The 23,823-nt window shown below is 33.4% G+C and overlaps 2 protein-coding genes across 11 annotated transcripts in view; one reads left to right on the top strand and one right to left on the bottom strand.

Annotated features, from left to right (window-relative positions):
• The window catches only part of Sarm (sterile alpha and armadillo motif), a 368,252-nt gene extending 358,241 nt beyond the window's left edge, over window positions 1-10,011 (top strand). For 8 of the 9 annotated variants that reach the window (XM_072523938.1, XM_072523936.1, XM_072523939.1 and 5 more), the window contains 5 exons: window positions 1,388-1,617; window positions 1,829-2,130; window positions 2,365-2,531; window positions 6,967-7,212; window positions 7,753-10,011. In XM_072523938.1, the coding sequence (XP_072380039.1) occupies window positions 1,388-1,617; window positions 1,829-2,130; window positions 2,365-2,531; window positions 6,967-7,168 (901 nt within the window). In that variant the 3' untranslated portion in view covers window positions 7,169-7,212; window positions 7,753-10,011. Of the gene's footprint in view, window positions 1-1,387; window positions 1,618-1,828; window positions 2,131-2,364; window positions 2,532-4,185; window positions 4,295-6,966; window positions 7,213-7,752 lie in introns of those variants that run through there. The other variant, XM_072523941.1, reaches the window with a different exon arrangement.
• An 885-nt stretch (window positions 10,012-10,896) lies between these two features.
• On the bottom strand, window positions 10,897-23,042 carry Pitslre (cyclin dependent kinase 11B pitslre). 2 transcript variants are annotated; one of them, XM_072523934.1, is made up of 8 exons: window positions 22,832-23,042; window positions 22,479-22,649; window positions 19,128-19,444; window positions 18,627-18,854; window positions 18,192-18,455; window positions 16,297-16,550; window positions 14,815-15,489; window positions 10,897-11,409 (listed from the first exon to the last, which is right to left on the bottom strand). In XM_072523934.1, the coding sequence occupies exons 1-8, from the start codon at window positions 22,933-22,935 to the stop codon at window positions 10,978-10,980; spliced, it is 2,445 nt and encodes an 814-aa protein (XP_072380035.1). In that variant the 5' UTR covers window positions 22,936-23,042; the 3' UTR covers window positions 10,897-10,977. The 2 variants fall into 2 exon arrangements, with proteins under 2 accessions (XP_072380035.1, XP_072380036.1); XM_072523935.1 differs by having other exon boundaries at window positions 18,627-18,839; window positions 22,832-23,041.
• Between the last annotated feature and the right edge of the window lie 781 nt (window positions 23,043-23,823).

Raw genomic sequence — 23,823 nt, 5'->3', positions numbered from 1 at the left:
CTTAATTTACTTTACTTTTATTTTTTTATAACTGTGCCAATATTAACCCAGTAACGCCGAGAAAAAAAATTTCTTAAAATTTTAGAAATTAACAATAATAATGCCTAAAATAAGACCCTACAACATACTTTTGACAATATTTTTTTATTAGGAAAAACAAGATGCTTAAAAATAGCTGTTCCCATATGGGCTCGTTAGGACAACCTATGTTATACACAAAAAAAAAAATTATTTTTATAAAAATTAACTATTGATTATGAAACATTTGAAAACGATCTATACAAAGTCCAATATTGCAATTGCAGCACATTGTTCGTCACCTACTATTGCAATTGTCACCCCCACATCTTCGCCTTTTACCTTCGGGGACTGTAATAATGTAATGATGCCTTACATCATATCTAATATCATTGCTAACTCGGAAAGCTACTGGACGGTGTTCGGTTGTACCCTGTATCTTGTTAAATACGTCTGAAATAAAGAAAAGAAACACAAGAGTACTACTGAATAGCTTCCTTCTATCTGTATATGTACCTGGTAAATACCTGGTCGCTGGAAGCTACCATCTGGTAGCTGGAACTGTATGTTCTAAGTTACCTGGATAGTTTAAAAATTGTTTTTGGTCAAATAAGCCGTGGACGAGCATTGTCGTGTAGCAGAAAGTTCACCCTTACTCAGTATACTCTTTTAATATGAGCAATCAGCCCATCAGCATTTGTTCTCTTTTAACTTTAGGAAACGTTTAGTAGCAAATCCTTCAATCATAAATGAAGGTGAATTGTGACAGCATCAAATGAAGCTTATCTCCTTATAGAAGGATCTCCTATAGATCTCTGATTGTGATCGTTAAAACCTATTTGGGATAGAGACAGAATCGTCTCCCTCCTCGTTCCCTTTATATTTTTACTTGTTTACTCATGTGAGGAGTCACTTATTTCGGAATTCTTTTTTGGTGTCATCTCTGTTTTCTCTTGCCTTTATGTCCATGTTATTTCCACGAGTTGGAAGGCGCACTCCCATATCCTGTCGATATGGGAATGCGCCTATACCATGCTAAAGTTATAAATGCAACACTTTCTCCTTGTACCCATGCCTCTCGTTGCAACACAATTGTGTTGCAGCACAAATCTCATCATATGATGATCCAGTTGTAGTACGACTGTCTGGAGATTTGCCGATTGAGGTTCTGGTAATAGTGCATTTGTTAAAGTTAACATTCACACCTGTCCTATTATCTTTTATATCCATCCGATGCAATCTGTTTACTGAAAAAACTTAGACTAAGAGTCTTAGACCAAGACGGATGGCTCTTAATTTAAATAAGCATTTCGTAGCCTAATAAAAAAGGAAAGCCCCTCTCTTTTATATATTATTTTTACTTTTACAGGTTCACACGAGAACTTCAACAGCTAAAAAAGATGGCAGACTATACTTCTAGAGACACATCCAATATCAACAACTTCCTTCAATCAATGGGACTCGAATTCTCTATATATACTTACAGTTTCTTAAATGCTGGGCTTGACAAAAAGGATTACCTACGAAATATATCCGAGGACCAGTTATTATCCGAATGTGGAATCAGTAATTCTATTCACCGACTAAGGATAATGGAAGGTAAGACTCAATAATTTTAACTTTTAACTTTTCTCCTCAGACTTCCTGTTTTGTCGCTTTATTTGGAACGGTATTTTTTTCAAAGTAAAAGTTTGTTTTGTTTTGATTTTAATTGCTCTTATACAAAAATGAAACATAATATCATTTATTTGTTTTTTTATGGTACAATGTCGTATCGTCTATTTGTAATACCATAAAATTACTTTTGTAGGTATTAGACAATTAGAAAATGGCCTTGCCAACGGTATGAACGAAGACAACCAAGACAAATCTTTAGACGTATTTGTCAGTTACCGACGGTCGAATGGTTCCCAACTAGCCAGTTTACTCAAAGTCCACCTGCAGCTCCGAGGATTCAGTGTCTTCATCGACGTGGAGAGACTTGAAGCCGGAAAATTTGATAACAATCTTCTACAGAGTATTCAAAAAGCCAAACACTTCTTGTTGGTACTGACGCCGAATGCTCTAGAAAGATGTATAGGAGACATTGAAAGAAAAGACTGGGTACATAGGGTAAGTAAACCATTAAAAAATGGGTTACACTTTACAGCAATCTAAATATCTTCGGAATTTTAATATCTTTTCGTACAGAATATGTTTCGAAAACCGATCTTTTACTAAATTCACACGGCTGTCAATTCAGGTTTTTCTGTTGTCCTAAAAATACAATAAGAGATTCAAAATCTCTATTAAAACATTTGCTTTTTATATTAATTATTTATAATATTTATATCTTTTTTTTTTAAGGAAATATGTGCAGCTTTATCAGCTAATTGTAACATCATCCCCATCATCGACAACTTCATCTTCCCCGAACTCGAACAGTTGCCGGAAGATATGAGACAGGTTTGCCACTTCAACGCCGTTCGATGGATTCACGATTACCAGGATGCGTGTGTGGACAAACTAGAAAGGTGAGTTAAAGCACTTATTGGCTATCTCATTAATCATCACCGTCTGCCTCTGCGGCCACTTCATTTATTTTATGACATAACTTGGCTTCATGTGCTTTTAAATAACACCTTTGCAGAGAAACGGAAAGGGTTCATATCAATGCGATAAGTAGAAATGGTTATATGTGATTAACATGGGTTTATTTTAGGAGAAATATTTTTTAACATGTTATTTCAAGCAAATTTAAATATATTTCATTCCCGTATATACATTAAGGTATACACGCCAATGATAAAGGCTTTTATTGTTTTCCTGTAGAAAAATACAATACATTTCAACAATTTTACCTTACAACAACTTACACCCATGCGATATGTCACCATTTTAAATGATACTGCAATACTTTTCGAACTTACTCTACAAAACCATCGTTTATTTAAAAGAGGGAATTAACAGTACCATATTTATGAAATGCTTAAATTTTTTTCCAGTATTTCAATTGCTTGACAGCTTTATATAGAAAAATAACCTCAAAAACATTAGAATAGCTAATAACATTTACCAGCTTTGTTTACAGTGACAGAAAAATGACATTATCTTGAAGCGGCTACATTAACATCACACCATTTTTATAAGGCTATATTAGACTTCATAAGGCTATATTAGAGAGGGTTCTAAGGGTTCCTAAGAAGTATTACCTTTGATAATACAATCATAATGATAATAAGGTGTGAAGGTTTAATAAAGCCCCAGTTTAAGATGATTACAGCCCAAACTACGATAGTTAGAGGAAAACTAGCGACAGATTTTACAAACAGAAAAACCTGTCACAGAGAAAACCAAAAAAAGATATTTATTCGTAAACTATGATATCTACATTTGGATTGAGCAATAAATTCATTACAAGAACAAGTAGAGAAATGCCAAAATTAACTTTCTTTAATATGAAGACCTTCATAAACGTTCACAACCTCAGATAACAAATAAAACAAATCCCAACAACATACAGCAAAAATCAAACAACTGTATTTATAAAATACCTTGAAAATGCAACGATTTATATCTAACAAAGATGCGTCAATAGCTATGAAAGAAAATGATGAAAATCAAGAAAGCAGCCCTCATGCTGCTAAATGAGGTAAATTGCATCAGATGCAATCATGCATCTGATGCAATTTAGAAGATGCATCAATAGACTACAATAAGCTTTGGTTACCAATATTGAAAGAAAGAAGTTAGTACTTAGTAAGAATATAGAAAAACTAACGAATTAACAGCAGGTCAGACACACGTCTATAATGAACTATAACAAGCACACAAAGATCAGAATTTGATAAATCCGGTGATGCAACAACAGCTCTCTGAGTTTTCAGCTCCAAAGTTCTCTACCACAGAGTCTCCACATAAGACTCCATGAAACAGTCCCATTATATTGCAGGTGTTTGTTGACTGGCGGCGCATATCCAGTAATCAAGCCTGAGCTTATTCCTGCTATACATTCAGTTTTCCGTATGTTTTTAATAGTATAATTCAAGGTGTCAGTATTTAAAATCAAAATCGAATATACGTTATTTTTTTCGTGGGATAACTCTTCATATAATTGAAACTCATAAAATAATCCCTTTCCTACTCTCTATATATATTTCTAACAAACATCTTTTATGTATTTTCTAGGTTTTTAAATGGTACTTGTATAGATCACACATAACCGCATTTGGAAACCATTCCACTATTGTTTTATTGCATGTTGTAATAATTTATTTTTAATAAAGACTTAGTGCTGGCTTACTTTTTATTTAAACAACCATTTTAAGTTAACAATAACACTGTTCAGTTTGTAAATAAGAACAGAATTTCAAACGATTTTAAGGGTATATATGCTACAAAGATTGAATAATGTTATGCAACTCGCTGAACGCTTTTGATGACGTCAGAAGAGTGTTGCCAAACAAATTAAAAATCACAAAATATAAGGAATCACTTAACTATGCATGCATATTATAGATTTCAAAAATTTATACAGTAATTATTTAACTATACAAAGCAAATCGACAAATTATCTTTACAATTTAATCGAAATATTTTACTATTGGTTAGCAAATTATCTTGTCAGTATAAAATCCTACAATGTTTTTTTTTTCTGAAAACATTTGATGACATATTTACCCTTAAAGATAATTATCTATACTAACAGAACAATTTTTGATTCTTAGAAATATCAGAAGGAACTTATCCAGACGGTACTAAACGTAGAAAAAAACATCCTCTCTGATAGAGTGGTACCTCTGTTCTACCACAGTATTTAAACAAACTGAAATCCATTTGTAACTTAAATAACGTGATAAGGAAAATAGATGGAGATAATATTTAAATTTCAAGGATGCGGTGATAATACAAGATAAAAAGTAATGCCAACCTAAGATTGCGTATTTAGATAATTAACTTGTCGCTTTTTTGCATGCCTCACTAACATGGTTGAGGTGAGTGTCATACTTATTCTAATTTTGTGCTTTTATCGATTTTTCGAGGAATATTTTTAAATTAAGGTTAATAAAAAATAAATACCCACTTAATATATTTTTAATAACTACTTCCAATACCAAAATGGCCAAAAAAATGTTTTAAACAGTAAAATAAAAAAAAAATTTAAAGGTACAGCTGATAAAAAATAAAAAAAGAAGAAAGCTCTAATAATTAACTAATTACGTGGCTACATGAAATTTCAATTGCAGTTAATTTCCAATATATAGGCTCTATAGGAAATTCATAGAAAGTGCAAATAAAAAATGTTTAGCTTTTATGATCGTCGAAAAATCGTTGAAAAACTTCAAAAAAATGTCCACTCGGATGCAAAGCGGCAAAAAAGCGTCGTAATTGTCGAAAAGAATCAGAATTCGACAAATAAAGCTTCAAATAATTCGACAAAAAGGCACTGGAATGCGTTGAGTAGCCTTGAATGCATGAAATAGTCTCAAAAAAAACAGAACCACATTAAAATCATGGAAAAGCATTGAAAATATAAAAAAAAGCTTTAAAAGAACGAAAGGCGTTAAAATGTCGATTAAAAATTTATAAAGTGTCGAAAAAGTGTCAACATAAATGAAAGCATCGCAAAAGGAAGCGAAACCAAAAGAGATGAAAAACCATAGAAATAGCGCCAAACATTGTCAAGATCATCAAAAAATCATTAAAATACGTCAAAAAAAGTTTCAAATGAGACGAAAACATGGGATCGAAAGTACCAAGAGCTCTTTGAAGTTATAAAAGAAAAATTGTTTTTTTCCAATATTTCATCAACAGTTGGATATTTTGTAGCAAAAATGGGCATGTTCTTCCTGAAAAAATATAGGTTATGTTAGGTGAATGCTACAGAAATAGTGCAGAAACTGTAAGGCGTTATGCATCAGATAAGCCAATTTCTTTCCAATTACCGGAGAGAGATCAAACTATGACGGGATTTTAGATCTTATTGAATAAATTCTTGGAGGCATTATGAGGGTAATAGAAGAGGGTAGAAGTAGGTTTTAACGAAAATACAAAGAATCACAGAATAAAAATGTTATTACAAGAAAACCCTCACGCAAAAAGGTGTCTCATCAGCAATGGATTTTTAAAGTCAATGTTTAGGCAAGAACTCTTCATAATATAATCATAATAACTTAACCAGTACTTCTTCCAAACATTTTAATGAAGAAAATTGTTTCCAATTCTTACAAAATGTATTACCAGATTACTTGGACGAGGTAAATATTGCACTCAGACAAACTATATGGTTTTTAGAAGATGTCGCTCCAATGACAGATATTAGAGAATATCTTTTCGAGCAGTACCACAACTCGCAACAGGAGATCACAACTCCCAAGAGGGAGTTATATAAATATATATATATATATATATATATATATATATATATATATATATATATATGTTGTATAAATATATAAAAACTGAATTCTTCATGTGCCGAGCTCGATTATCGAGCGTTGGCTATCAACTTGGCTATAGTATTTTTGTTGACGGCAGCTCGAGATGCAGAGGATCTGTTAAACCAATCTCTCAGGTTTCTAAGCCATGACGTTCTTCTTCGACCTGGCCCTCTTCTTCCGTCTACCTTGCCTTGTATTATTAAATGGAGTATATTATATCTCTCTGGGTGGCGCATAACATGGCCAAAATATTCAAAAACTGAATACAAACAATAAAATATAAAACTGCGTCATCACTCATTTTGGTATTTTCGTACACCACATAACTTTGGTACATGCTTAGCTTCTGTAGTATCTTTCGCGCTTTTGCTACTAAGAAGAAGAAAAAAAAGAAAATTTGTCTGCTATCTTCTTATCAAAAAAAAAAAAATAATTTGCTGGTACAAGACACAGACATAAGAATACCGATTTCTTTCTTTATGATTGATATTTACTATCACATTTATTAATAAAATTAATAATTTTTCAGGTTCATGCGAGGAGAAGCGAATCCACGCGGGGACAACTACAGAGTCACTTTACCGAAAGGCGATATAACTCCAGGAACACCTTCAAATCCCAGTTTGGTTAGGCAGCCTCCTAACTACCAAAGAATGCACAGCAACGACTCAGGAAGTGGTAAAAGCTCCGACAAAGATATGAACGGCAACTCGGGGTTAACGAGGGATTGACTAGATGGTCCTTATGCCTCGGGTACTCCTACTCCACTGCCTAGGTACTTACATTTTATTTTACAATATTTACTTTAGTTGAGGAAATTTAGTATACTGTACTATCAACCAAACAAGATATTAGAACTAATGTAAAACATTTACGAAAATCACCTTATCAAATGTAATATATCAAGATAAAATGTGACATAAGCGTGGAATATTTAACATAATATATGGCATGTGACATAAAACTTGGGATATTTGACATAATATGGGACATAAAACGTGACATGTGACATATAATGTCAAATATTCCACGTTTTATGTCAAATGTAAATTAATTTAGATTTAAAAATAGAGAATTACTGGCGCCGGCCATATTGGGCCGGTCAAACATAGCTTATCTACTAAAGACACAGAGTCATATGTCACAGACTTGTATGTATGTTGAATTTTGAATAGGTGTATGAAGATTTTCTGAGATTTTACTACGATAATATCTGATATCAAATATGTTTTGGTAAGATTGTAATTACGTGATTAAAAAGTAACATAAAAAAGATGTATGTATCTTTATTTAATTTATTTTTTTTTTGTTTCAGATTCTATAAAGCAAACAGTCCGTCCCGAAATTGGATAATCAACTCCAATAACTTCAACCGGGGTCTGCCGCCCGTGCCGTACTCTCGGAGAGGTTCCAACACCCCCGTCTCGTCACTAGCTCTTAACAGTTACCCCCACCCTCCGGCCCCTAACCGATCTCGCAGCCTCGACGGTCTCCTAGACTCCGAGCCTATCCTAGCAGCAGCTTCAGAAGCAACTAAAAACGATCAAGTTCCGTCCCCGAAAAAAGCGCAAAGTTGTGATGACATTGACAAAGACTTGAACGACGTCTCCGTGTACGTCGAAGAGACTGACAGTAGTTTAAGTAATACGAAGGAATTGGATTGTTCGGTGGAAAGTGATAGTACTGACAAGTGTTCGATATACAGTAATTCTAGTGATTCGAAACGTAAAAGAAACTTTATGGATCGATGCGTCAATAAAGTGCGATCTTTTATTAAGAAATAAACTGCATATTTATAAAACACAAAACTAGGGTGAAGCAAACGGTACCAATTTATAGTTTAAGACAAAAAGCTTTAGTATAATTCCAACATATAAAACGTAATAGATGGCTTTACAGAAAACATCGTAATATTTTCAAAAAACAATAGAAAAGTTAATTTACTACGTGTTAAATGGTATTCTACAAAATTTTGAAACGTAAACGAATAATTTGGTACCGATTGGTTCTCTTATACTTTATTTCCTGTATCTTGATATTCAATATTTAAATTTAAAGTTCATAGATGATATTATTTATTATTCTTTTACGGCAACTAAATTACTTAGTACAAATATTGTGCTTTTATACAAAATTTGTATATATAGTAAAAACGTGTGATTATCGAGCAGTCTTAATGAATATTCTTAGGTCTGTTTCCGTATGAGAGAGATAAAAAAAATCCTATCGTGCAACATTTATTAATAATAATGATCTCTTTTTTTATTTGTATAGTTTATTTTGGTGCTATCTACAATTTTTTTGCAGCATATGTTGCCATAACAGCAAATTAAGTCAATCCTAAATTTCATACTTCTTTGATATTCCAACGCGATTCATTCGCGAATTCCAATTCGAAGCCACAGATTCACTTGGAATTTTATACTACCACTTTGTAAAATTTGTGGCTCGAATATAGTATCCACTAAGTTATTCGCAACGAATTAACTCTTATCGAGTCTACTTCTTTATGTATTAATGAAGTCTTTTAAAATTTCCTTCCGTATATGCAACCAATATGTCATTTGCTCCAATTTCTTTTGAAATATCTACTCGAAAGCAGCTGCGTGTGAAATATACAACGAAATATCATTCTGAAACGTACACCTTCAAATTAAATACTGAAAAAACCTGTCTAATGTTTCAATGCACGTTTTAATTCGTCTCTAAACACGTTTTCAAATATACGTTGTAATATTTCCTATGTGACAGAAGCAGTTTTTACTTCAAAAATGGCGTTTGGATATGTTTATAAAAAATTACTTTCGGTGTACACCCACCAAAAAAAACTTAGTTGATGTCCACTCCCTATGAGATTGTACATTCACCAAAAAGCAAGCAGTTGTTTCGAAACGCGATTTTGAAGAGCGACTGTTTGAACGAATTTTCTCTCTTGCTTTTTACCCCATGGTTTTTATTATATTTGCGACTACGCTTCCAATAGTTCTTATTTTGGATCTTGTGTTAAAACTGTTCGCTTTTAAATCTAACCTAACATAACCTAACTATTTTTTTGGAGGTATCGCCATCAATACATTAAATTAACTTATTGCTAATCTACAATCCACTAATGGTAATATGTCTATTTTGACAATTTTTGTTTTAATATTTGATTAAATACGATTCTGAGTCTTTTTGATAAATTTTGCACAATCGGACTCTCGGAAAGTGACCTCCTTATAGTGGGCTATTTTTGAGCCTTGATAAAAGTATTTATAAGTGTTGTCAAATTAATTCAAACATATTCAGTTTGACATTACTTGTTTTATTTTCAGTTTTAATGTGTTTTAACATCTGTACGTAATTTAAAAGTAAAAAGTGTAATTTTATTCTACCAAAGCTTGTTTATAAATACTATAAGCAAGGTCAGTAGGTATCTAACACTTATTGTGATGTACCATTTATTATTAATTACTTTTATTGTAATTGTTGTAAATGGTGCACTTTTATCTTTAACATTTTTATTAGTAAGTATTTTATAGATATATTTGTTTTTTATTCATGTTATATTTAAAAATATATTTTATTAAGATTATTTTTTATTTTTCTCTCAATCCTTTAAATATTTATGTCAGAGATTAGGAAGCTCCATTATCATACAACGCTCTCGCGAATTACAAGTAAGCCTGACAGAATACATAACAGCTGAATTTAACAACAAACCTAAGGCTAATATACAAAATAAAAATCTACGAATACAGTAAGGCCATGACGAGACTGATCTCTTCGTACTTGAGCAACCGAAACTTCAGGATACGAATAGGACAAGTACTATCCGAGCATGGAGCTCCGTAGACTGTGTTACCACAGGGAGCAATCCTGTCCCCTCTACTGTACACAAAATACACCGAAGATGTTCCAAGAACACTACTCAGCCTTTATGCATATGACACAGCGATTGTGGCCAAACACAGAAACTTAGAAGTAAAGGTCAACAATCTACAGAAAGCATTGGATAACATTGAAGAATGGTGTATCCAATAAAAAGAAAATACAACCACCCCACAATAACATCCTTATCATCTAATACGCAAACCTATATATGTAATATCAAAACTATACTAAATTTAGCTATGTAAAAATAAAATTAATATTTTGTAATATCTCCATCAGCATTGATAACACCTTGTAGTCTTCGGTCCATCTGCGTGAAAGGAGCTATGAAATTGTCTTCTTCAGACAGCTCTTCCCAAACCTGTTGTATACCGTGCCACAGCTCTTTTGAGGTATACAATTACGCCTGTACAACCATTTTATAATAACATCCCATACATTCTGGATTAGGTTTAAATCTGGACTGTAGCTGAGTCATGGTAAGGTTTTGATGTTGTTATTCTTGAGCCATTGGTTTATTATATTTGCAGTGTGAACAGGACAATTATCTTGGAGGATAAAAAATTGGGAAAAAGAAAATAATAAAAACGATAATGAAACTCTTTAATATATACTTATTATAATACCATAAATATACTTAAAATATGCTTTGTACACTATTTTATTCTTAGAACTTTAAGCTAAACCCTGGTCCACCTCTCCTATTATCCATTCCCATTCCTAACCGGAAACCATACCCGTCATCATCTCCATCTCTGCCCAATTTCTTATACTCGCCTCCGCCGGACGGCGGCTTTGGACTAGCAGCCAACGCCCTCTTGTGTCCTAGCTCGCTCTTAGCCGGCCACGTGGGGAACATTGCCGGGTCGATTGGTAACGGAGGTTCGGTAAAGTAGGCATGTTTTAGGCCATCTTCGGCTGTAACTCTTTCTTTTGGATCATATGTTAAGAACTTGATAAGAAGTCCGATACCTACTTCACTGAGAGTATTAAATTTGCCACGAAGGTTAGATACCGGATACTCGTTAAATTTCATCTTCTTAACTGCTGGTAGTTGGTTGAAGCCGGGCCATATTTTTTCGTTTGGTGTGCCTAAATCCTAAAAATTTAAATTATATTTATTAATACATAGCAATATACACAAATTCATTATAAAATTAATAAAAAAAAAGAGTACAATCAACAGAAATAGCACAACTTGTTCAAAATGATAATACATATTCGGTGTTAGTGTTCCATCACCTGACCTCAAAGAATGCCTAAATTGTTTCACTTTAAGCATTTACACTTTGCTATTAATGTATTAGTTTTATATATATAAAAATTAAGTATACTCATTGAGAAAATATTTGCCCGCCACTCACGTTCCAACGCCGCAGTCCGATTTTGTTGAATGCTACAAAATTTAACGTAATTTGATCGTGTATTTGCACAATTCGGCCAAATTGGCGAGATTTGACGGCAGACAAACAAGTCAGTCTGAAATCAAACAACAATAAACAACGACAAAATCGTACGACTGCAAAAATATCATTTGCTGGTAAATTTAGAAAACGGCTTATAGCTAGAAGTTTTTAAGATATTTCTTTGACATTTATAAAGAACAAGAGTGTCTTTGGACAATAAAATAGACATCACATAATGATAAAACCGCTAGAAAAAAGCTGTGGATATTTTGGTTGCTAAATTTCAAGAAGTGAAAGCGGATACTAATGAAGACTTTGTAAAAAAGCAAATTAATACTTTTCTAACATGTTCCAAACGGGAATTAAAATTACCTGGATATAATCGCAATCATTCTAATAAATGTACGTGATAGTATGTATGTCTTTTTAGCAACCAACCTTTATACCACCATCTATGTTTCTTGTATTTTTTTCGTTTATACAAAGAGCAAGAGCCGCTAAAAGTATATCGTTATCTGACATATTTCTGATTTGAACGTAAAACTCACACTGCAAAATCGGTACCATCCGATTTTACAATATTGTACTGCAATTGCATTCGACAAAATCGTAGTGCGCCGTTGGAACGTGAGTGGCGGACTTTATATTTAACTGCATTTAAACTGATTTTTTTAGGGCAGTCAGATGACTTACGTTACTAAGTTGCGCCAAATGTAGGCAACATATAGCACTTTGCTGCAGTAGTATATGCCTATATCCTGTAATACGTCATATCTTTTCCGGCGATTGGACCAATTATTAAGTTTAGGAGTTAACGTGTGTGCTCTTGGTAACATTTTAACTGTAAGTTTTCATCGCGAGCCCTACTTATTTTTTTGTTACCGAATTCAGTATATTTACCAATTTATTAAATAAACGTTTTATCCAGTTTTTGTTTACCTTATGGTCTAGTTATTATTTAATTTTTATAGAAGTGGGATGAATCCGATGGTTCAGTGTAAGAATTCGCTTAATTTTTTGTGTCGACTTTTTTTAACTGTTTAAATAAATATATAAACAATTTTGCGACTTTTTATAGTCAATCCAATTTTTATCATAGTGAATAACCTGTTATTTACATTATTTCAGATATTATTGAGACACAATTTCATCACTTTTTTATTATTTACTTTTCATATTTTAAAAGCTATTAAATACATATGGGTGTACTGTTTATTTATAATGTTAAATCGTTTTTTTTTATGATCATTGTCAGTACTCATTTTGTTCTCGTTCTTACTAATCATTTATATATGTACGCAAGTATGGGAAGAATACTTGGAGAAACTTTTCCATGACTTAGAACAATACAAGAACCCACCATTGAAGGCCGAAATCCTACCAGAAGAAATAACGGCAGCCGTCAGACAAATGAAGGATGGAAAGGCACCGGGACTTGATAAAATTCCTGCAGAACTGCTGAAGCTATTAGATGCAGAACAAATAAAAATATTAACTGAAATATTTAAAGAAATATACAAGGAAGGAAAAATACCAGTAGAGTGGCTCAAATCGGAGTTCGTACCATTGCCCAAAAAACCAGGAGCAAAAGTTTGTGAAGCCTATAGGACCATAAGCCTAATGAGCCATCTGCTGAAGCTGTTTTTAAAAGTCATCCACAAAAGAATGTACGGGAAACGCGAGGGACAAATTGCGCCCAATCAGTTTGGATTTGTGAACGCCGTTGGTACGAGGGAAGCTTTATTTAGGGTGCAGGTATTGTTTCAGAAATGCAGAGATGTCAGCTGTGATGTTTTTGCATGCCTGATTGACTACAAGAAGGCTTTCGATAGAGTCAGGCATGAACAAATGATGGAAGTGCTGGAGAGGCCAGGGATTGACGGAAGAGACCTAAAAATAATAGCTAACCTGTATTGGAATCAATCAGCGGTGCTCCGAATAGATAGAGAATATACAGATCAGGTCAAAATCTTATGGGGGTGAGACAGGGGTGTATAATTTCACCAATGATATTCAATCTGTTCTCGGAGCACATTTTTGAAGAGGCTCTAAAAGATATTGAGGAAAGCATCTCAATAAATGGAGTCAAGCTCAATAACCTGCAGTATGCAGATGATGCAATAGTGTTTTCCAATACCATAGAAAGGCTGCAAAACTTAATGAACAAAATAACGGAAACAAGTAGAACATTTGGACTGGATATAAACACCAGCAAAACCAAGCTAATGATCATCAGCAAAGAAAACATAACTGGAGCAAATCTGTATGTGAACCAAATGAGAACTTTCTCGCGACCCCGATATCCATATACCCCGTTGAACTTTCGATTTTTGTACGACCCTCTTCTGCGCATTTCTTTTTTCACTATCAGTATCAGTTCGACTCGAGCAGTCGAACAGTACGGACGCGAGTCAAGCGAAGTGTGCTTAGGTGGAGGCAACAGACCTATTGTCAACGGAGCTTTTCAGCTCCCGGTGGGTAAGACACCGAGTGTGGCATAGGCACTAATATGTCCTACATATTAGCGAAAAGCGGATGCGAGGTTGTTACTAGTTAAACCGTCGAGGAGCTGTTTTTATAGGCTCCTCGCGGAGGCTATAATAGCTTCGCGTTTGCGAAGAATTCGGGATCACCTCAGTGTGTCGTCAGGGATGACACTGTAAGGCCTTGACATTTGACAAGGTCGGACAGAAACGGCCCCTGCTCCTGAGGTGTGAGAAACTGGTAGAGGATCCCTACCTGAGAAATCAGGGAGTGAACAACCGCGTGGTAGCTGGGACGACACCCAGGAAAACCGACTGGCAGCGGCCAGACGGGACGAAAAAAACAGAGTCTTCCGAGTAATAAACTCTTTCATATTTTTGAACCCTAAATGTTCACTGCCGTCCGGCAATATGAGTGAAAACCTCCCCCCAAACTAATGGTGGTAGCAGATGAGGCGCACATAACGTGGTTAAAGAGATGGACTTATTAAAACCAACTGGGCTCCCCAACTTTTTTTTAATTTTATATAAAAGTAAATTGTTGACGATACTGTCAATTTTTTTAAAATGTAAAAAAAACAAATATATGGTAATAATTAAATGTTAAATACATACTTTAAATATCCTATTTAGCTGATCGACTTCAGATTTTCCTGGAAACAGAGCATTCATCAAGAGTAACTCGGCAAAAATACACCCGACTGACCAAAGATCGATAGGTGTGGAATATTCCTTTGCACACAACAGCAGTTCTGGTGCTCTGTACCATAAAGTAACAACTATAGGTGTGTAAGCTTTTAAAGGAGATCCGTATTCTCTGGCCAAACCAAAATCGCCTACTTTCAAAATTCCTTTGTGCGACAGCAGCAAATTGGAAGTTTTTAAATCTCTGTGAAGTATCCAATTGTCGTGAAGATGACCTACAGCTAAAAGTAGTTGCCTCAGCAGGCATTTTATCTCTCCCGGCATGAAATGTTGCTTCTTATGCCTCATAGTTTCCATTAAAGATTTTAGGTCATGTTCGACATAGTCCATAACTATGAAAATCTTGTCCATGTTGCTACCAACAACTATTTCTCGAACTGTGACTATATTAGCATGTTGACCTTTGAGAAGAGTGTTGATCTCTCGCAAGGATGTTATGGGGAAACCTTCCTTTTCTTTTTCCATCTTTAGTCTTTTAAGGGCAACAATGTCGTCGGTTCTTTTATCTCTAGCTCTATATACCACACCATATGTTCCTTCTTCTATTCTATTTAGGCACTGGAATTCCTCAACTGATCTGCAACCCTGAAACAAACACAGATATATTTGTGAAAATGCCAACATGAAGCATATTTATATGAAAAGATTGTAGTTTTTCATAAATTAAAAAAAAATTGTCCTATACAGCGTTCCACGTTAAGAAAATAACATTAGGCTTATGGAGATCAGTGTTGCCAAAACTCTCAGGCATGCGGTTTACTAAATTGTCGATATATTTTTCGAATTTCCATTTTCAATTAACATTTAACTGTAAAGTCAGAATAACAACTGAAGAACCACAAAGCCTTATTATCATTATGTAGTCTCAGAGAACGACATAAAATCGCTGACATACGCACACCGTATTATTTTAAGTTGCAATTAGTAATTAGATATACGCATTCCAAGCGGTCCGTTTATTTGCTTTTAAATCTTTAATAGCCGGCAAAGTGAATGGTTTAACTAAGCAATATTTTCTACTGATTTCTATGATTCACGGTATATGATATTCTTACCGAAAAACAAATAAACTGTCGTTACTATAATTAAAATAAGATAAAATAAAATTATCTTTTGTAAATACTATTTATTTAATTAAAATCATTTTCCCTACTTTTCATCTCTTGTTTCGAATGGACACTTTTGGTCAATTACGTTAAAAAACATTAATTTAATAATTCATGTCTGTGAAAACGAAAATACAAAATATATAAAGCCTTGAATCGTGCTTGTGTTCGTTCATCGTGGCATCGCTGGCTCTATCCAGCTATCTAATACATGGCCCTATCTCCGCAATGTTATTTTCTTAACGTGAAACGCTCTATAGGACAATCACGTGATATTCAAACATACCTGTACAGCGGGAAGATATGGTGGTAAAGACTCATCAACTTTCGGTTTGGGCTTATCTGTCGCTTTGTCATCTTTTTCTTTCATATCCATCTCCATGTCATCGTCGTTATCGTCACTCTTTGGTGTCCTCGAACCCGAAGCAGATCTTGACCGCGATCTGTCGCTGTCACTTCTACTGATACTTGGACTACGACTTCGGCTTCTACTTCGACTTCTTGTTACTGATCTCTTATCAGAATATGGACTACCGTCACCTACAATGTAAAAAAAATTATATGTTATTGGATAAGGATTCATGGCAAAATTCATGCCACGTAGTGTTCTTTGTAAAGTAGAGTAAATTTTTATTTACATAAATGTTTAAACATAATTGAGCAAATAACGTCACATTATTAATCACAGATTAATATATATATATATATATATATATATATATATATATATATATATATATATATATATATATATATATATATATATATATATATATATATATATTTGATTTATAGTATCAGCAATCGGTCTGATACTATATATCAATATTTAAAACAGTACGGTCGAAAACAATTAAAAAAAATGTATATTGAGTGATTTGAATCGGCTTCTACAGGATTCTCCTGTCTTGAGATCACCCGGACTGCCTTTTTTTGGAGTATAAAGACCGTTGAGCTATCTACTGCAACACCCCAGAAGATTACTCCATATCGCATAACAGAATAAAAGTTTGCATAATATAATAATAATAGTCTCCCGTTTTATACCGCTCGCGGCTTTGGGAGTATAGCAGGGTAGTCTGCTATATCTAGGGCCTACGGTATACAAGGAAGGTAACATGGCCAGTGCTACGCTTCAACCGCCTATTATTACCCCTGGTTTTACCCAAGGTACTCATTTTATTCAGGCTGAGTCGAAATTTTTTGATAACTTTTTCTCCATGCTTTCTATTTTTTTCCCATAGCAGCTTATTACTTTCCTCTAGGATTTGATTTTTACTTCTTAACTCACAAATTAGTTCATTTAGCAGATGAATGATCGTATTTTCCATGCCATCCCCACTATTTAAGGTTATGTTAGAATCACAACAAATCACACGCGTTTCATCTAAAATTTGAAGTTTTCCGGCCCAATCCCGTGCCGTCCATGATTTATGGAACGCTTTTCCACACTTTAACACAAATTATTGTGCTTATTTTCTTAGTTTTGCAACAAGTAAACTTGGTTTTCTCGCTCTCGCTGTTGCGATCATCCTTATCGGACGCCATCTTTTTATTGGTTTATAGTTTATTGGTAATAAGGATATTTTATTTAAATTATTATCTGCACCTGCATTCTTATTGAATGGAATCCAAATACACAAATTCATTGTTTGTTTGCAGTCGAGGTTATGCAATTGCCACAAGTATTTTACTGCTATAGAGAAATATAAGACTCTCTCTAGTAAATAGTAAATTTGGAAACATCACGAGACTACTTTGTTTTTAACAGATGTTAAAGTGTATATTGTGATAAATAAATCCATATTTACCCCCCTTCCACTAAATGTTTAGGAAATTAATCACTGAGAATCCTATTGAATTTCAAGTTCATATTCCAGGGGACATGGCTGTTTCGTGGTTGATCAAAGTCCACGGAGTTTCAGAGTGTATTCTTATGAATTTTATAAAATTGACAATGGACAGGTCGTTTTAGTTATGTTGAAAAAAAAAAGGTTAGGCTTGACTCCTTGTAGTGTTTCAGCCATTGAATTAAATAAAAAAAAAACTGTGCATACAACGCCTCACACAAATATTGCTGAACTACTGAGGCTGTTGCGAATGTCGCAGAGGTAAAGAAAAAAACTCTCATGAATATTGTTTTGATACTGAAAGAATATGTGAAAAGAAAATTAATATTACCTTTAGACCGTGAACTGCCCCTGGAGGAATCGCTATGAACTGAAGGGCTCTTGTCATAAGCAGGACTGTGATCACTTTCGTATGTCTTGTGTTGATAAACTTCCGGCTCCAAATCTGAATTGTCAGACACTACGACAGCCGCATCTTCTAATTTTTGCCGCTTTCTATAAATATCCTCGTCTAATTTCCTTTTAGTTGCTTTCTCCAAATGACGACGCTCTCTTTCCATTCGTGATTGCTCTTTTAACCTGGCCATTTCTCGTTCTAGAACAGAAAAAATATAACAAAATTTAGAACAGACTGGAAAGAATGCTCCGTAGGATAGAAATTTGTCCTATTTACGCCAAAATTAAGTTAAAACTGCATTACATTTTGTAATTTGTATGATATAAAAAGATTAAAGCTAAACAAACAGAAAAGTAAACTTAATATTACCTGCTTCCATGAATTTTTGCTTTCTCTGTTCCTGTTCAGCCCGTTCCTCTTCGGTCATTTTCGATTCATCTTTATCTTTTCTTTGCTTTTTATCCTCGGTGGTGATATGAATAATTTCTTTAACTAATATTCCTGCCTCGCCTCCCAACGGATCAACATTGCGAGATTTGTGTTTTCTCTCTTTATGTGAAGATTTATGCCTGGAATGTCCAACTGAAACAAATGTATCTAAAATAGTTAAAAAAACATATTTAGGTATTTCTAAGCACAGTTAACAATAGCCATTAATTAAAAAATGAACATTGACATGCTTGTGATAAAATTCAAATCATATTTTCAATCCCAATTGTTCTAAGAGAGCATATGGCACTTAAAAAAGTTTAAAAAAGCTTCTAATGCTATAACGGTCAATTTGTGAAATGTGTTATGTACCACTTTTCTTATAGGTACAGCGATTAATGATTCAAAAAGAGTTAATAATTATTTTGAAGAAAAACCTACCTTCATCATCACCTTTATTGGATCTTTTGCTGAGTAATCGTGCTCTGAAATCGTGCAAGGCTTTGTCAGCTCTGCTTCTCTTGGAATCATCATAATAGTCACGACTGTGTTTTTCTGAATCTTTGTGTCTCAAGTCTTTACTTAGCTTTTTGTCATCTTGTCTCTTCATTTCAGAATATCTACTCCTCGCTTTGTCCTCTTGCCTGTCTCTATAGTGCCCATCATAATTGGATTGTTCAAAATGTTTTTCTCTATAATATCTATCTTTTTCTCTTTGATGAAGTTCACGTTCTTTTAATGAACGACTTGATTTCTCCCTAAAATAAAAAATTGATTTGTTTTATTTTCTTTCAATGGATCTCTCATATATAAATATTTAATAAAATTAATAATACTTGAAGATTGGCAAGAATATTTTAAGATTAATAAAATAAATTAGAATAAAAGTGGTACAGTGGGCAGTACTGTAGACTAGCCAAAGCTTCATACTGTTTTCTGTATTTTTAAATTTTAAATATTATTTTTAAAATTGAATAAAGTAATTTAATTATTTATTTACTTTTTTTTATTTACTATTTAAATTTTCGCTTAAAAAATATTATTTAAAAATTACTTAAAACCTCTGCTATTTAATATCCTTGTTATAGATTTTAATAAAATTGAAAATCGAATCATCAAAATTATTAGACTAAAGAACCAATATGACTGTCCAGAAAACATTAATTAGACCTGTAGCAACCTATGGTTATGAGAACTGGGTAATGACAAAAAAAGATGAAGCAGAACTCAAGACATTCAAGAGAAAGATACTGAAAAAAGTATACGACCTGGTGCAAGAGGAAGACGACACATGGAGAATCAGCAGAAATGATGAAATTAATGAATTTTAAATTTTAAATTAATGAATATTAAAAAGTTTAAAAAAATGAGACTTAAAATCTTACATACTAAAAAAAAAATATAACAAGAACAAAATTCAGCAGTCCCAATATACATACCACAAAGCAAGAGATCTTTTTAACTGAGTTAAAGTTATATTGAAAATATCAAAATCGTGAACATTTAATAAATATTTAAATAAATAAATAAATAAATAAATAAATAAATTTAATAGCCCCAAGTATCTATCCAATGGGTTGTGAATACCATAAGTTGTTCTGTGGAAAGGAATATTGAAAACATTGTGGTAACATAGAGCTTGATGGAGAACATTAAAGTTAATCTAGCTTAACAGGTTTGGACAATCAATAAATCCATGTATGATCTTATATAAATATAGCTCCTGATATATATGGTTCTTGAGTGAGGGTAAAGATAATTGTTATTTGATACAGGAATAATCATAATTTTCAATAGTAGTGTGGATGTGGTAAACATAATATCTCAAAAATTTATGTTGGACTCTTTCTATGGTATCAATATTGTTCTGAAAATAGGGTGACCAAATAACTGAACAGTATTCCAAAATAGTTCTAACTAAGCAACAATACACTAATCTTGTTGAATTAATGGAGAAATACTTGCAATTCCTAGTAACGAAACCAAGAAGTTTAGATGCCTTTATTGAAATAGAGCTTATGTGGTCACAGAAAGTAAGCTTCTCATCAAAAATAACACCCAAATCCTGAATAGAAGAAACATAATGCAGTGGCTGATTATTAATAGTATAGCTTGTTCCAATTCTATTGACTTTATGAATAAAACTTATAAAACAACATTTTTTAAATTTAAGTGGAGTTTGTTCTGATTGCACCAATTTTGTAGTTGGTCTAAGTCATCTTGTAGCAAGGCTTGATCTTTTAAGCTATCTATAACTTTCCAAAATTTCAAGTCATCTGCCGACATTAGACATTTGCTATTTAGGAAAAGTGATGTCGTTAACAAGGATACTAAAAAGAAGTAGAGTTCTGTCATCCATGTTTGGACATAGGCCTCTCCCAACTCCTTTTATCAGTCTCTATCCCGAGCAACATATTTCCAATTTGTTCCGGATATTCTTTTAATGCCATCAACCCATTTCATCTGTGGTCTTCCTCTTGGTCATTTACTTTCGTAAGGTCTCCAATGTTGTATTGTAGTATTCCAACGTTGGTCTTTTTGTCTAGCAGTGTGGCCACCAAGCTCCATTTAAGTTTGGCAATTTTTGTTGTTATGTCCTCGACTTTTGTTTTGCTCTGACCTAACATTGCTCTTTCCATTGTTCTTTCTGTTGTGGCTAGTTTATTCATATTTCCCTTCGTTAGGGTCCAGGTTTGACATCCATATGTCATGATAGGAAGGATGCATTGGTTGAACACTTTGCTCCTCAAGTATCCAACTAAGTTTTCCAAATCCTGCCCATGCTAGTCTTGCTCTTCTAGTAATTTCCGCACTTTGGTTCTCTTTGTCAAGTTTCAGGATTTGGCCTAGGTAGATATATTCCTGGATTTGTTCTATCTCACTGCCACTTATAGTTATATGTCTGGGGTCATCTGTCTTTGTCATTATTTTTGTTTTTTTCATATTCATTTTTAGGCCGACATATTGGGAGCTGGCTGCTAGTTCCCCCATTATAATTTGCAGTTCCTCGAATGTGCTTGCTATAATCACTATTTCGTCAGCAAATCTGAGGTGGTTTAACTTGTTGCCATTAATGCTAATGCCATAGGTTGACCAATTTGTAGTTTTGAAGACGTCTTCTAGGGCTAAGTTGAAAAGCTTTGGCGATATTACGTCTCCTTGTCTCACTCCTCTCTTGGGGGGTGGGATTATTGTATTTTCGTCTAGTTGTACTATCATAGTTGCATTTTCATATATATTATGTATTAGCTGTCTATATCTCGAATCTATTCTACAATTATTAACAGCTTGTTCTATGGCCCACATCTCGATACTATCAAACGCCTTTTCATAGTCTATGAAGGCAAGAAATATGGGTAGTTGGTATTCATTTGCCTTCTCTATCAATGTTCTCATTGTCAGCAGACTGAGCAACAATATAGGTCTATAATTCTGTAGATCACATTTGTCCCCTTTTGTGTAAGAGTATTACTAGACTCTAGTTCCAGTCTTTAGGGATCTTGCTATTATGGAGACGTCTATTAAATAGCTCTGTTAGTATAGGGATTAAGAGTCTAATTAATCTAAATATGTGATATTTTTTTTTACCTTTTGTGATTTGATATACTGTTTTAATGTACAAATTTTTACTATTGTAAAAATTTACATTTTAATTGTTTCTTTGTTGTTGTTTTGATATTTATTGTACTTGATCTTTACTTTTTACTATTTTTTGTATTTTATTGTAAACGGTTCTACCGTTGAAATAAATAAATAAATAAAAGTAATGTAAAATAGGAAATGACTATTTACCTATGTTTTTCTCTATATAGATGTCTTTCATCCCTATGGCGATCAGACCTCTTCCTCCTATCTTGATCTTTCTTTTTACTCTTAGATGAGGAGACATGAGAGGATGATTTAGCTTGTGGTGGTTTAATATCTAGTGAGTCTACAGCCTCGCCTTCTTCCTCCTCTGAACCACTGAAATAATATTATGAGATTATAGACAAAAGTAGCAAATTAAAAACAAATATTTTGGTTGATTTCATTTAAATTAATATAGTAACTATAACTATATTGTTAATGTTAACATATAAAATTAGATAATTTCCCAAATACGCAAAATTGACAAAAACGTTTATAAAACGATAGTGAAAACTAACCTTAATTCTACAGTTTCTTGTTCTTGCATTTGTTTAGGATCAACGGGGCTTTGACCCAATTCTCCATCTTCACTTTGCTCTTCCACAGATTCATTTTCGGACATAATTAATGAAATAGGCCTTATCTAGCTTATGTATTTTTGTTACTTTTTAAAGTTTTTACCACAGATAAGCGCTAAACTCAAATTTTGACCACAGTACATAAGCCGTCTAGAAAGGTAAGTTCCATAGAAAGATGTGGGGGAGAGTTTCGAGCGCCCAACGGACGGGCCAAAACTAGTTTTATTTGGAGGGAAACTTAAAACTAGGTTTTGAATTTTAGGCAGCAAATTCAAAAAATATGTTCTGAATTTTAAACGGCAAAATTCAAAAAATTTGCTTTTATGCAAAATAAATATAGTCATAAAATAAGAAATAAAAACTTATTCTATGCCAAAAAATATATTCTCTCTGTCCAAAAATATAGCATTTTTATATATAAATGTATAACATAATATCAGACAGAGTATATAATTATGATACAGGAAAATTTTTATTTATTATTTTATGACCATATCTGTTTTCCATTACATTAACAAACCAAAGTCCTGAAAACAACAAAATAAAACACAGATATCCTGACACTTGTTTATTTGTATAATTTCCTTTGGTTAAAGTATTGTCAACAAATATCCTTCTCCTCATTCCTTAGGCCCTGTCAGAATGTGGGCTGCGATCCTCTATCAGATCGACAACTTCATGTACGGATTTTTCCATCAATCTTCATTTAATCTTCCCATCGTGTTGGAGATCTTTCTATTGATAAACAAATATAGATCCCTCTATATTCAGTAGTACTGGTTTGCTATAAGTTCCATACCTTCTAAAATACTCTTCCTTAAAGGACAATCTGTAGATAATAAAGTATAAACTCTAGCATTTCTGCGATCTTGCTCTTCAGGATCATCACAAATTATTATGATAGTATATAACTATTGTTCAGAAGTAGAAGG

The sequence above is a fragment of the Diabrotica undecimpunctata genome, chromosome 2, assembly GCF_040954645.1.
Source record: "Diabrotica undecimpunctata isolate CICGRU chromosome 2, icDiaUnde3, whole genome shotgun sequence".
NCBI classification, from domain to species: Eukaryota; Metazoa; Arthropoda; class Insecta; order Coleoptera; family Chrysomelidae; genus Diabrotica; species Diabrotica undecimpunctata.
Note: the sequence above shows the minus strand (reverse complement) of the source record. Positions and strands in the feature narration are given on the sequence as shown.